Source organism: Musa acuminata, chromosome BXJ1-11 (assembly GCF_036884655.1).
Source record: "Musa acuminata AAA Group cultivar baxijiao chromosome BXJ1-11, Cavendish_Baxijiao_AAA, whole genome shotgun sequence".
Lineage (NCBI taxonomy): Eukaryota > Viridiplantae > Streptophyta > Magnoliopsida > Zingiberales > Musaceae > Musa > Musa acuminata.
In genome coordinates this window covers 10,108,346-10,124,433 of record NC_088337.1, presented here as the reverse complement: position 1 = coordinate 10,124,433, position 16,088 = coordinate 10,108,346, and the positions used below count along the sequence as shown (strand labels likewise).

General features: G+C 38.8%; 1 protein-coding gene across 1 annotated transcript; it reads right to left on the bottom strand.

Annotated features, from left to right (window-relative positions):
- Nucleotides 1–5,444: 5,444 nt before the first annotated feature.
- Nucleotides 5,445–9,931, bottom strand: LOC103971250 (chloroplast processing peptidase). The gene is made up of 6 exons (XM_009385230.3): nt 9,244–9,931; nt 8,366–8,434; nt 8,213–8,281; nt 6,486–6,572; nt 5,964–6,031; nt 5,445–5,860 (listed from the first exon to the last, which is right to left on the bottom strand). The coding sequence occupies exons 1-6, from the start codon at nt 9,838–9,840 to the stop codon at nt 5,728–5,730; spliced, it is 1,023 nt and encodes a 340-aa protein (XP_009383505.2). The 5' UTR covers nt 9,841–9,931; the 3' UTR covers nt 5,445–5,727.
- Between the last annotated feature and the right edge of the window lie 6,157 nt (nt 9,932–16,088).

The window sequence follows — 16,088 nt, the reverse complement described above, 5'->3', positions numbered from 1 at the left end:
TCATTTGCGACAGCAAGGGCAACAATAGTTGCTGCCCTTTCTTGCTTTTGCGTTAATGATTTTGACGCCAAAAGCTTCTCCAAAACATAACATGCGTGTTCAAAACTAAAATATCGCATGAACAACCTGGCTCTGATACCACTGTTGGAAAATCTTTGGGGGTGACATCACATGCGTAGTAGAAGAAAAGAAAATAAAATCCTTAATTTCCCAAAAAGGTGTTCATCGTTGTGCAAAGATTAGTGCGTAAAATCCGTAAAACAAAAAACTGGGTATAGTGAAAATTATGTTACCTAGGGAGATTGTATATCCCTGTTTCCCTACAGATCTCTAGGAGATGGTGAAGGAGGTCAAGCGCCCTCCTCTCTAGCGATGATCCACACAGCAAGGCTGCGACAACGCTCTTCAAAACTCCAGGCCTGCTTTGAGGTGGAGAGGGAGAGGAGAATAGGAGAGGCAAGGAAAGACTTTAGCCTATGAACCACAGAATCCCTCCTATTTATAGAGGTCCCTTGTCAAATCTTAATGGATCCTCCCCTATTGGGTATTGGATCTGCATCTAACTACCCAAGCCTCTTAGATTAGTGGATCTCTATCCAATAATCTCTCATCCATAGGATCCAATAATTCAAGAGCTTATTGGATATCCAATAAGATAGGGGGTCCGACGGATATCTCATATCCGAACCTCTACTCATCGCAACGCCTACCATATATGTGTGACCCTCTAGGCCCAATATCGAGCTGGCCATGAGTTATACCTGTCAAAACTCCTTTTGGCTTAGTGAATTATTATCTCCATAATAATTCACTCAACTCATCGACTGTGTATGTACTATGCCACTACGCCACAGTCCCCAGACGATACAGGAGAATCCAATCTATTGGACTTGTCTGTCCTAAGTTATCATGTACCTATAGTCCCTTATCCATCTAATATCCTAAAGACTGTATACCGGGTATGGTGCTGTCAAACCCATATAGTTTCTACTCGAGTCTCGCTCTAATCGGATTCTCCCGGAGAACTCTTTCTCTCTCAATCCAAATGACCATGGCTAGGGATTTATCTGAGTAAGAACATATGGAATATTCCTCTCATGACACTTAGAGAGTGGATAATCCTCTATCGACACAAAATAGTCCTCGTAAGTTCGACTGCCACTCCCAATGACCAGTTATACTATATCTGGAACATCCAAACCTATAAGTTCGATATCAAAGAATGGAGCACTCATACAGGACATCCTTGGTGTCTCAAGTCTAAGGACCAGATACCTACTAGGACTACGAAATCATTGTCTAACAATAATGCATCATCAACCATCCAGTATTCCGTAAGCGGATCAATCAACAAACTTATTCTCCAATGAGTACCTGTACTATATCCCTAGTGTCCCCACACAAGCAGCTATGAGACCAGCTGCATCCATCACATGGACGGGTATATAACACACCAGTCTGTCCGGTTATCTCGATGTCCTTTTCGAGTAACCTATGACTGGGATTATTTAGGATCTATATTTAAAGGTAAATCAGTCTCATTATCGTGATCTCATCACGATTTGATTTTCATTGCACAGATCCCAAGGCATCGCAATATATACATGCATATATATAATAATCAATATAAAGTGATAAATGCCAATATATAATAAGCAAAAAAATTTCGTATTAAGTCACACGTGTCATCACTCACGTGATTGGCTTGCTAGGCACCTATGACTAGCATCAATCACAAGAAGTCTCCTTTTTTTACAGCGATGCTCACCCAAAATAACCCCTTCGAAAATCACCCTCGAAGCTCTTATCTTGTCAACCTTTTTAGTGCAGGAGCTCAGTTGATAGTAAGGGGGGCTAAGAGCTTCGGTATTGCTGGTGGGGAAGCGACCCTAGTCCTTCGGGCTTCATGGTTCAATCGCTCCTCTTGAAGTCGTGCGAAAGAGATGGCTGCTATAAGTGTGTACGGTTGTCATACTTTAACGTCTCCCCGGATCTCTGGCTTCAAGCTCTCAATGAAGGTCCCCAGTAGCTATTTTTTAGACCAATCATAAGTTTTATTAGATAACCTTTCAACCTAGTTTGGTACTACTGAATGATGGAGGTTTGTCGGATCTTTGCTAGTTGTCTGTCAATGTTCTTGTAATCAGTTGGTCCGAAGCGGATCAGTAGTCCTTTTTTGAATTGTCGCTATGAGAGGACTTCATGAGTATGTTCAAACCAGTCAAACTATTGTATGACATCCTCTTCAAGATGCATAGCTATAATTTCCACCATAGATGTGTTAGTGGTTTTGTGGTACCGAAAATATCGTTTCGCGCACGAGATTCAGCCAATCGGGTCTCCTTCCCATCTAGGGAAGTCCACCCTCATGCATGGATAGTAGAGATCAGTCATAGAGCCTCCCCTCTCTTAGAAGTCATCTCTTCGAGCCTGGTGTGATTGGTCAGAGCTATCTCCTTAATGTGATTTCTTCGGGCTTGGTGGTCGGCCTAAATTAAGTTCGTAAAGAGAGTCCGAATCTTATCCTACATTCGCGTCTCGAATGCTTCGAATTTAGCATTGTTGATTACCTCCTCAGATGCCATAGTATATGCTTCCAAACCTGTAATATTAAGATCTCTCTTTTATTGTCAGATTAAAGGCATGTATTGGTTGAGAGAAGTGGTGGTCAAAAAGGTTGGTAGATTAGTGGATGTAGGTTGCAGTTTTAGGCTTGTTTTGTGGCTATTTTGGGTAAGTTTGAGGGTGTGATTTGATGGAGTTTTAGGGCTATGATGGTAGTTGATGAGGGTTAGGAAAAAAAAGTTTTAGATCTGTGATACATTGCAGCAAAGGTTTGATAGAAATCGGTAGAAGTTGCTGCAGATAGGTATTGTCTTGTAAGAGCAGAATTGTCATTGAAGGAATAGTAATTTCTCGATGAAATTTCTAGCAAAAACCAAGAGATTTGAGGAGAAAATTTGATATCAAAATCTTAATTTATATAACAACAATGATGACCAATTTAATTAAGAAATTTTCGATAGTATAACAGCAAGAAAATTGGTGCAAGTTGCAATAGTAGAATTCTCGTCGAAAAATTTCAATGGTTTGCAATGAAAATTTACAGTAACATAAGAATGTTTTTAGAGATGAATTCCACGTTAGATCAATCTTAGATAGAAGCCAAGATGATCTATAAAGCGTATAAGAAATTTCATTTAAAAAAGATAGCAAATAGATCGGTTCAAGGCAATAATATATTGTTGAAATTTTCTACAGCAATCTTTCGTTCGCAAAGATGATAACTTTTATGACGAAAGGAGTTCGCAGCACGGGATAGATAAAAATATTTCTTCTTAGTATTTTGAATGAAAAATTACAGCAGCAAAAGGTATTGGTAATAGGAGAATACCATATCTCTAATGCAATTGGAGGTGACGACAGTAGATTGAATAAATCTACGGCAGAAGATGACGGTGAAGATGACGACGTTAAGAGCAATTATGACAATTGCTTGGCTGGAGGTGGGTGGCAGGGATGACAGCAAAAGCAGCAAGATCGTTGCTATGATACTAGATGATAGAACCCTAGAGGAATTTTATGTAGATTGATCTTTGAGGGAGATCACTCCTTAGAACGCTATAGGTGTTCCACCCTCTTAGAAGTCGGTCAAATGACTGTAATTGTAGATAGATCTTATTATGAAAGAGATGGAAGCTACATGCTTATATAGGGCTCCAAACCCTAGCTCTAGGGGCTGTTTCCTAAGTAAGTTATCACTTTTGTCATCAACCCTAACCAATCAGCCTAGTAAAAGGCGACGGTGGCGGCTAGGAAGCCTAAATACTCAAATATAAATCATAATCACTCTTCTTTATAGGATAGAGACTGCTTCGTAGAGTTTATTATAATCTTAAGATTTTATTAGCTGATTCTTGATTAAATAGGACCCAACTCTGCTAGGGTCCTATCGCGTCTATGGGCAGTATTGGATGGGTTTGGCAGTTTATTGGTCGGTGGCATTGCAAAGCCTAATTGATTTTACCACCCATGCAATGTGCTACCACCTAGCAAATGGTCCGAGCAATGCCAAATTAGTGTTTCGATGGTCATATCATCTAAAGCTAAGTTAGTACCACCTATATCCCTATTTTCCAGTATTTTTTTTCTTAATTTACTTCACGTTTTGGCATGTTTGTTGAATATATAAATACCTCGTGATTTACTCCATGTTTTACACTACAGAGGGTCCTATGGTAGACTAATAATAGGTGCTCCTAACTCGACCAAGTCCTTCCACGGGTTTAAATAGATGAGGAAAGAAAATACGATCGATTATTTATAATCGTTAATTTCCAACTGCTTGTTGTTAGAATGGTTGAGTTGATTATAACAACCACCGAGGTGGTCGATGATGTGATACAAGGTGATGATTTTGATGATTAAAATGATATAATAGTCATTGAGGTGGTCGATTACCGTGACCATTAAATAGGGATTATCTCGACTTAGTTTGAATTAAAATTAAATCGGTTCTAAGTCAAAACGAAACATAATTGGATGATTTGATATAGAAACGAAAGTTCAATTATGATTTAAAATATAAATTAAAATTAAAATCGATGGTTTTAAATTAACTAAATACAAAATATAAATATAAATAAAATATAAATAGGTTCTGTGGTGTAGCTGTTAGTACTTTAAACTTATAGCATAATAACTTATGTTTGAATCTTTGTAGAGTAATTTATTTTTTTTATCAATCAAATTGAAATCAAAACGATTTGGTTTCAATTTTAAATTTAATAAAATCGAAATAAGTGATCATGAAACTCTAGTAGTCAAGATAGTAGAAACGGAGATGACCCATGACATGACCCGATCGTGACAATTTCGACTACAGATAGGATGATCAATGACATAACACAATCACCTCATTGCTAAGGTGGCATGATGATCGATGACATGGCATAATCATTCTTGTATAATGGTTTTCGCTACACGTGATATGACAATCGCTGACATGGCCTATCCGATGTGGCAAATTTCATCTTTTGGGTTGTGTTGATGTCCATGTTATCATTTGAGCTGGTGTACATGTGTCAAATTATGAAAGGACAATTTTGCCCCTATCAATTGTTTAATTTGCTTACAGCTACTACCACCCTTCCCTTCTTACTAGTGCTTGATTTATTGATTCTCTGATCCAGAGGTTGTTCACAAACCTGTATCTACTTATGTATTTTATCTCCAGAAGATAAAAAAGGGAAATGAATTATAAGCTTGCTAACAAAGCCCTAATCATGCTTTTGATGCATGACAAAAAAATGTAATAATTTACATAATTTAGATGCCTATGGTTGATCAGAGAGAAATTATAATAGTGCTATAATTTCGACTGCTGATGCACCAATCTTGCCGATAACTGGAATTCGAAACAGAGCAATTTCTCATGGAAAAGATAATAGTAATCTTTTTTCCTGCTGCATGTGATTTCTTAACCAAATGCATGTACCTTAGTTCTGATGAGTCACTTGACAACTGATATTAAGTTGATGCATGAACAATCTCATAAGGAAGTGGATCTTTGAAGCTTGCAGAATGTAAAGGGAAAATTGGTTTGCAAACCAATTTTCCCCATGTTATTGATTAAACGAATGAGCATTTGAAAGCTGATGGAATCAGAATTGAGGTGGTTACATCTCCCATTCAAGGCTCCAGGAATAGAATCCTACATCTTGCTTGTCATTTTGAAACTAAGCTGTTCTTTGGTTTCATATCTTCCCCACCTTCACCGAGTACTGTGCTGCCAATTCTAGTTGGTGGCCAGTATCGGAACACTGATCTGCCAAGTATGTTCTTTGCAGGAAGTGGACCCCTGAAGGATAGCTTGTCAGACAGAAGGTATCCCAGATTGAAATATTCTGATATTAAATTGAAGGGCTAAATTAATGGCTAATCTGTTAATGAAAAAAGATTACCATATGTGCGAATCATAACTGTTATTGCGATTGTCGCCCATGACAAATACAGTGTTTTCAGGCACTTGCTGCGGCAGAATGACACAATGGATGTTAAAGAAGCACATTTCTATTTTGAAGAAATTATGCTGAAAAAACAGTTGGAAACGCATTATTAAACAAAATATCATGCTTACCTGACAGGCAGAAATCTTGCTATTACCAAAAAATGCAAAAGCAAACATGTGAAGCAAGCAGAACAACTTTCACTGAATGTACAAGTTTTTTTCTTTGAAACCACAATAAAGAATGTCCCCAAGTTCAACAAGAGCGGTGATATAATTATTCCTTGATAAAGTCTGCTAATGCTCATAGCATGTCTGCTTTTCAATTTTTGTTGGACAGTAGACTACAAGGATAATTTTGCAGTTAAAAAAAAAAAAATCATGCTGGAGTATTTCTTTGCAATCTTGAAGATATATTTTACCACATATTTCTCTCATTAATTACCAAAAGCTAAAAATGAAATGATGAAATCCTTACAATTGGGCTCATCTCATAAGACGGTGACTCAAGAATGAAATCTTCGTCTTTCACTATGCCATTTACTACTAATTTGCCATTGTGAACCTGCAAAGCGAGTGAAAATCATCAGCAATTCTTTCTGCACAAATAAAAATTACGTGCTACCAAAAGCTAACAATTGGAATGCTGACGATTTGTCTTCACTCATTTATCGAATTAAAAGGAAAAATCACATACAGGAAGTAACATAAATGGGTATAAATCTAAGCAGCAGTATTGTTCCAGTTAATACAGCGAATTGCTACTCAAATCTTTATCACAAGCAGCTTTTTCATTATTCTTTAATTCAGACATGGATATATAGATAATGTTCAAAACATGATGGCCTATTTGCAGTAGGTAGCTGTTTATTAATACTTAGAGTATCTCCAACATTTGTCAACAAAGAGGATATAGGCATTTCTTTTTTTAATAACTCTACATGTTCCACACAGTTAAGTGAGGCAGGGAGAACAGACATCAGAACAAGGCCGAGTACAAACACATTCAGTATTTCAGAGCTACTTTCTTGATTTGGTCATTTGGATGCAGCTACCAGATACTTAAATTCAAATTCTCTAGTTACCCAAGAATTAACCTTGGCAAGATCACTCCTTATTGGCACTTAGCTTTCAATTGACAAACAAGGTTTCCATTAGCATATATAATCTGCAAGACATTCTTATTTACACTGTAGCTATACCCCCCTTAAAATCTGATCAGGTCAACATCCCAGGTTCATGGTATTTGTGTCCTGTACTGTGGAAATCCATGATCCAGTTTATCACAATTGGAGATGGTTCACATTTATAGCTGCAAATCAAGTAATACAAAAACAATCTGAATAATAAATCCCTACTCTAAATCCACTCAAGAAGAACTAAAAACAATGAAGCACTCAACAAGCAAATACAACATAAGAGTTTAAATCATTTATCTACAAACTTTGTCTTGTGAACCAACTAGCCCTAGACTTCATGTGCCATGGACCAATGCAAGTGCATACATCATCGCGCACACATAACATAATCCAAAATGTTGTGTTGCAGATACCTATAATTCTTATAATGCACAAAAGCATTCAAAGCTGGACTAATTTCTCCATACTAATCTGCTACAACCTATGTTTCTTTGTTAGTTAACCAAGTTACCTCAATGAGCTGGATCAACCTTGCCTGGTAGCACTATTCTCAGTTCAGAATAATCAAAGTTAAGATAGGAATAACCTGAACCAATGAACTAAAGGCAGGTGACAACCCACCAAATTAAACTAAATAAAATCTTCCAAGTGAAAAGATACAATTTGGAAACTTTAGAATTCATGGTAAGTTGGTATCCAAATATGCAGGCACTTAAGTGGTTTACCTTATCATCGTAGAACATATAAAGATCATGTAACCATTATTAGGACTTCTACATTTGAAATATGTGGCGTCTGATTCCTGGTAAGAACTCCAGAATGGGATGCCATTTCACTTATAAGATTTTATAAAGTAAATATGTCATGTCTAGGAGATCATATCAATATCTCATTCTCAACCCATTACAACAATAAGAAATGAAGTGAACATCCATACAACATCATAACATAATATAGATAGTCACACTACTTCTTATCCAAACACAAAAGAATTAGAATAATATTACAATACAATTATCACTGTAAAAGTTTTGTCAATCGAGCAAAGCATAATTAAGTTACTCACTTCTACAACATCACCCTCCTTGGCAACAACTCTTTTGATAAATACATCATCATCGGTATATCCCACTTCCTGCACGTATCATTCCAGAAAGCGGAGAGGATTGTAGAAAATTTGCATACAATGAATCTTGGTCTTTGAAGGTACTTTAGTTACCTGCAAAACTGGTGGGCTTTTGAAGATGACTATGTCATTTACACATGGTTTTCTGAAGTAATACGAAACCTAATGAAAGAAGAAATACAATTAGATGCAGCAATTTTAGGTGCACAAATCACATCTTCACCTGGTAAGCATTCATAATTTTGAATTGATGAAAACATTATCCGAGAAAGCAGAAAATTAATGGGCAAAAATATGACTGAGTTACACCAATGTGACTTTTTATAGAAAGATGAAAGGGGAAACCAACATAAAAAATCACTAAGAGCTGAAGTTATCCCTCCGATGGGTTAAGCTTTAGCATTTACTAGCCATTAGTTTGTACTAGATTTTCTACAGACGAGACAATTTCCAGAGTTTAACATGTATGCTTTACAGCTTACAAGTAATATGTATATTACAAAGCATGCCAATTTTGAGTCATTTTAGGGCAAGAAAATTCCATGATCATGCACAATAAAATTTTTCCAAACTCAAGTTCTTGGGGTTAAACAAGCCCAAGTGCCTCGTTGCACTAAATTTTTTTCCGGCTGTTTATGACACCAACAGGGATGGTACAGGTTAGGAGTGGCAAAAACCAACCTTCCAACCAACTCAACGCGATCTTAGTTTGGGGTCCTAACCCCAAATCATGCACGCAGCTTGGGGTAATCATTTTGTATGCAGCAACAGCATCAAGAACTTGAATCCGATATTTTTTTCTTCAATACTTTAGCAACCAAGCCAACAATCAAATCAGTTCCCGTAAGAATAACACAATAAAATCCAAATTTCGTTCCCCCTTCTAAGAACTTCAACAGAACTGATGATAAAAATTGAACTTTGACTACTAATTGGATAAAGATCATCAGATTAAAAGCAAAGGAGGGTACCTTCTCGGCGACAACGCGGTCACCGATATCAAACGTTGGGTACATCGAAAGAGAAGGAATGAACCGCGGCTCGGCTATGAACGTTCGGAAGGCCAAGGAAATCGCCAACGCCCCCAAGATAGTCTTCGCATCCTCCTTGGTAATACTCACCCATTCCGGTAAAAGGCCCTTCTTTTTCTCCTTCTCATCCCCCTCCTCTCCTCCATTCCCACCTCCTCCGTCGCCATTTCCACCGCCACCACTCTTCCAGTCAGACAGCGGCGGAGAGTCGACCTCGCCGTCCCGCGCTTCCACTCCTCTCCCACATCCGACCTGACTCCGGCGCTGCCTCGGCCGGGAAACCCAAAAGTTGGAGCTTTTCGGCGGGGAAATGCAGCGGGCGGAACTAAAGGTGAGATTTTTGGAGGAGCAGATGCATCTGGAGGGATTGGGGTTGGGGTTCTCGGTGGGTAATTGAGAGGTGGAGCAAGAAAAGGAGGTGGAGAAGTTGGTGGCTCTGGTTACGGAGTTCTTGGACGAGGAGGAGGACGAGAGGAGGTGATTGGGTTTGATATTAGGGCTTTGGGAGGTGGGAGAGAAGAACTGGAGAGAAGACATTATCTTCGTCTTCGTCGCCTCCTTCCCTTCCCTCCTCGCAGATAAACCAAAGCTCGAGCTAAGAGTTACCAACAAAATGAAGAATGGGAGGGACGCGCTTTTAGATTGATTTGTGGGCACGGCAATGTCAAATCAATTGGCGATGCATCGTTGAGATCAATTAGATGGCAGCCGATTAATTTTTCTCAAAAATAATATGAAATTCACATATTAATTTAAAGGCGAATTCTTGACATCAATTATTTAAAGGCGAATTCCTATAGAAAAGCTTGGACTAATTATATATTAATATTATAATTAACTATCTTTAATATCTCAATCTTTATGCTTTTACAAGTTATATTAAGTTCCTATACTTATGAAAGTAAAACATTTAACTGTATTACTTCAATAAATTTTTTTCTCTTAATTTTTAATCATATAAAATTATCTTTTTAATTTTTTATAAGAATATTAAAGTTTCACTTTAGTAAATAAATATAAGAATCCAAATATAATTTTTGAAAGTATAAGAATCGAAATGTTAAAGATAACTAATTACAAATATAATATATAATTAATCAAAAATTTTATATATTTTAATTTTTTAAATAATTTTTTTATTTTTTTTTAAGGTTTTTCTCTTCTTCCGGTTCTATAAATTGAAATGAACCAAATTAATAATAAAAAATAAATAATGTTAAAAGTTATGAAAATTAGGAAAAAATATTCTGGAAGGCATAAAATTCTATATCCGGGTCTTTATTTACTGAATAATATTGAAATGTATAGATATTAAAACTAAATTTGAATACCTTTAAAAGTTATAAAATTATTCTGGAATATTTAAAAATATAAATAACTGAAATATTTTGATATGTATGGTAAATTATTTTAAATATATTATATTATAATTTTAATTCTATTTCATAAGCTTATTTTCCAAAAAATAAAATTATTTTACTGAAAAGCATGGAGCCGTTTGATGAACTAAATCTGTGGGTAAAACCAAGAAAAGATAAAAAAGACAGAAAAAGAACCAAAATAGGGGTGCTTTTTAGGACAAAGAGTTTTTTCTTTTTCGAATTCACTCATTATTTTGTATAAGTAATGATTTTTATATTATCTTATAAATATAACTAATGCACATGTCGATGGTGCTCGGGTTGATTAATTGTACGGATATGAAGAAATAAAAGGTATTATCAGTTTTTGTGTGAGCAAACGATAATGTTATATTTATTAACCAGATTTAGGGATGAAAATGTATTTGTAAACTCTGATAAAAAAAAGGGATAAATTTTTTGGCCATTTTCCTTTAAAAATATCTTTATTTTGGGCGTTTCCCAAATAGTTTTTCCCATTTTGATTTTTTCTAAATCATAATCCCTAATTTAAAAACTATTCAAATTATCCTTCTTCGTTCTATTTCATTGATGTTAACGTTGTGGAGTTGTCTACCTCATCAAACCTGTTGTCACTTATTCTTCCATATATCATTATCCTTTGTCGCCTCCACCATCACCCATGTGCTTTATATCACCTCCCCTCCCCTCTACCTTGTTAGAATCATTGCTCATAGTCCTCACAAGAGGAAGGAGGGGGTGGGAGAACTATTGTCACCATCTGCCCCACCAAAATCATCACCCGCAACCCTTATAAGAGGAAGAAGGAGGTGTGAGAGCCATTATCGTCACCTCCTTCTTGCACGAGAGCTATGGGGGTGGTAGCTTTGATGATATAGATGGTGACAGTAAATCAGAGTACTAGCAGGAGCCTTCATGCCTTCTCATTCCTCATGCGAGAGCTACATATGGTAGCTTTGGTAGGATAAAAGGCAATAGCCATTCCATGAGAGCTGCGGGTGGCAACTCCGACAAGACAGAGGAGATGGGAGGCAATGTAAGACATAGGACGATAGCGGAGGAGGTGAGAATAGATCGAACCGAGCAGTCGATGATAACAAGGGCGACGATGGAAACATGATAAAAGAGGAGAGATAATTTGGATATTTTTAAATTATAGGGTATGATTTAAAAAATTAAAATAAATATAATTATTTTAAAAAATATCTAAAATAAGGATATTTTTTAAGGAGAATCACCCTTAAAAAAAAATTTGTGTGGAAGAAGGCACATGAACAATTTGAGTGAACTTGGCAAGGAACAAAGGTGCCACTTGACAATCAAAAGAAAGTGTCAACAATAGTGATTTGGTATATTCTTTCTTTTGGCCACTAAGTTTAGGATATCTTTCAATTTGTGTGTGAAGTTAGGCAAATCTGCCATAAGGGATCTATTTGATTGAAAGGAAAGATGAAAAGATTCCAAGATTTTTTTTTTTTGGTGGCATTTAGAATGTAAAAGAAAGAAATAAAAATGAATGCTCATTTATTTCATGTTCTTGGAAGGCAGGAAATTTGAATTTTAGTCATCCCTTGAAATGTTTCACAAAAATTACAGAAAAGAAAAGGAGCAGCAAAATATATCATTCACTAGAGATTTAAAAGAAGTCCAAAGAAAATTATCTTCTTAGTCTACTAATAAATAAACCCACCCCATTTACCACTCAGCTCATGGCATGTCATTCAAAGAAAATGAAAGACTATAAAGGTGTTTTTATGATCTGAACAATCTCTTTTTCACTAAGATATTAGACTTACATACACACCTTCTTCCTGTTCACCGTTCATGGTAGAAATAACGCCCTAATAAAGGATTAATTTTAATATGAGAAATATTATCAACCCACCTCTATAACTAGCTGTCTTATTGACCTTAAACTACTATCCTAAAATATTTAAATCAAAATGAATGATATTCACTCTTTTAATCCTTATAAATTAATTTAAAATTTGTTTTTCTTCGAACATTATCAATAGTCAAATCATGATGTGTCTTTAATCTCATTAACATTATCAAAAAGGACAAGGAATTATTAGATTAAGTGATAGATAAAAATGCACACAAATGCAAAGCCTCCACCATCTCACAATATGGTGAGATCTAAACACAACCTAGAGATTGATTGCTAACATAACATTCAGACAATAGGAATCAGTGGAGGCAAAACAAAGCAGGTCAACACTGAATATGATCACTGCCTTTAGCATTACAAGTGAACGAATGAAGCAATATTTTGTATGTCGCCATGTGGGAGGACATTTATTTATTACCACTGTAAGTCCCAATTTGTCATGAATGGTCGTCGCGTACCCATAATAACTCCGTTCGATGAATCGTTCGTCAGTCTTATCTACATGTACAGCTACTTGGCAGCCTGTTTTGCCTTGGTTTTGAGTCATTTTGCTTGTAAAAATGTAAGTTCGAACAAGTTGCAGCGCTACAAAGTGACCGCTCACCGAATCGAGCAAAACAGCCCCAAAACAACCCAAAACAGCTCCGTTTTCGTGTGCCGCAGGCTGTTTTCTGTAGCCCATCTTTGCTCACCAAAATGTCAGCCATCTCAGCCCCTTTGAATGCCCCGGGTGGCACAGAGCTGGATGGGGCTTCGGTATAGTGTCGGGCGTTGAACAACCTTTCGCAAGTTCGCACGTTCCCTTAACGGGAACTTGTTGTCATGTCCGACACCCGATGAGTAGCTGTTTATGGACTTGCAGCTATTCGTTCAACCCTCTAAAGTCCTTGTTTTTTCCCTCTCCCTCTTTTCTCTTGTGCACGTAAGGTGCTCGCTGAATTGCTTATAAATCTTCCCCTCTTTTCGCGAGACATCGGGACTTATCCGTCGCTTGTTCTTTCGAACTAATCAACTTTCTCTTTTACAGGTCCTTCGAGACCTGTGAAAGATTGCAAGTGGGCTGATCTTTATGGAGCAATATCGCAAGGGTGAAGCGCGACTTAGGCAACGCAAACTAAGTTCGCGTCTTTACCGCAAGGGTGCCTCGCGACTTAGGCAATTCTAGCTAAGGTCGTGATATTGTGGTATCAGAGCGGGCAAGCACTTCGAGCGAGTAGCGAAGTAACTTCGCAACTTCTCCATGGCAAAGCATCGTGGTGAATCAAGACGAGGCAAGCCGAACCCTTGCCCCAAGCAGCCGCAGGTGGGCTGCATGTGCACACTCGCTCTTAGGCTATTGGAGCCGCTCAAGAGGATCGCGACAGCGAACATGATGAGCGAGAAGTTGGCTACTCTCCGCGAGCGAAGGAGGCTCAATCTAGAGCGCCAACTAGGAAAAAGAGTCACAAGGAGAGACTCACAATGGCAAAAACCCGCTTGGATGTTCTTGAAGCGAGCATGGAGGAACTCTACCATGGCCAACAAAGGCTTGTTGGGGTAGAGAGCTCGCAAGAGGAAGTGGAGTCCAGGATCGACAAGGTCAAGGCCCTAGTCGACCGATTGTCTGATGACACCTAAGACTCCGTGCAACACTTACAGGATGTTGTGGCAGAACTCATTCAAATGTGGTCATGCTCACAAGAGAACTAAATGCGGGAGGAAGCAACACCTGCGTTGCCTTATGGTTATGGAGGGGCTAGAGATGCCAAAGAGCTCGAGAATTTTCTGTCCGACATGGAACAATACTTTCGAGCTACGAGGTCCGATTCTGAAGATACCAAAGTTTTTATACAATGTATCTGAACGGAGATGCGAAACTTTGGTGGCGAACCCGTTGGGAGGAGATCCAACAAGGTCAGTGTCATGTTGACACATGGGAGGACTTGAAGCGGGAGTTGAGAACTCAGTTCCTACCAGAGAACACAGAGTTCATCGCAAGAAGGAAGTTGAGACAACTCTGCTAGAGTACCACCATTCGAGACTATGTGAAATAATTTTCTGCACTAATGCTGGACATACAGGACATGTCTGAGAAGGACAAGTTATTTAGCTTCCTCGATGGTTTGAAGCCATGGGCTGAACAAGAACTAAATCGAAGGAATTTCATCGATGTGGTCGGGGCAATTGCTACTACAAAAAGGCTCACCGACTTTGTTTCCTTCAAAGACCTAGGGAGAAGGAAATAATCTTCAGGTAATCGCCCTCCAAAACATTCTCGAGAGAAGGAGCTCGAGGGCGAACAAAAGACGAAGAGTTCCCACAAAGGGCCAAGCCCGAAAGGCAAGGCCCCGAAACCTGGCGGATGCTTCTTGTGCGGAGGGCCACACATGGTGAGGGAGTGCCCACAAAAATAAGCACTCAATGCTTTAACAGCTTCCATCCACCCTCCCAAATCGGATAAGGGCAAGGCTGTCACTCTTAGTTGGAGTAGTTCTGAAGCCAGCAGCGACGATGAGGAGTCGCAAGGACCCCGGATGGGAGCTATGCATTTGTTGAACGTCATGTGGGGTCAAGTGGGGGAGAACCCGACGACAAGGCAACAAAAAGCAGGAAGTGGCGAGCTAATGTATGTAGACATCAAGCTCAATGGCCAAACAACTCGTCCAATGGTGGACACGGGCGCTACCCACAACTTAATTGTCGATCGAGAAGCAAAGCGACTTGGGTTGATCTTGGAGAAGAGCCCAAGTCGAATGAAGGCGGTGAACTCGGAGGCCAGGCGAATCTCCGGGTTGGCAAAGGGAGTTCCCATCAAGATTGGAACATGGAGCGGGAACACCAATATGATGGCGGTGCCATTGCATGACTTCCAAGTAATTCTTGGAATGGAGTTTATGCACGCGGCGAAGTTGGTGCCTATGCCGTTCCTAAACTCCTTGTGTATGATGGGAGGCGACGACCCCTACGTGGTTCTTGTCTCTCGGAGAGGAACCAAGGAACCGCAACATATATCAACATTGCAACTAAAGAAAGGGGTGCGAAAAGGTGAATTAACCTTCGTGGTTGCTATGAAGCCAGAGCCACTTGACGAGAAGGCCATTCAAGAACCTGCTGTGGTGGCAAACGTCCTGAAAGAGTTCAATGACGTTATGCCACCCGAGTTGCCGAAGACTCTTCCACCACGCAGGGGCGTGGATCACAACATCGAGCTGGAGCCAGGAGTGAAGCCTCCAGCGAGACCACTGTTGGGAAATCTTGGGGCAACATCACATGCGCAGCGGAAGAACAAGAAAACAAAATCCCCGATTCCCAAAGAGATGTTCGTCGCCGTGCGAAGATTGGTGCGCAAAATCCGCGAAACTTAAAACTGCGTATAGAGTAGATTGTGTTACCTAGGGAGATCGTATATCCCTATTTCCTTGCAGATCCTTAGGAGAGGGTGAAGGAGGTCAAGCGTCCTCTTCTCTAGTGGTGATCCACACAGCAGGGTTGCGACGACGCTCCTGTTAGAACCCTTGCAGATTCTAAACTTG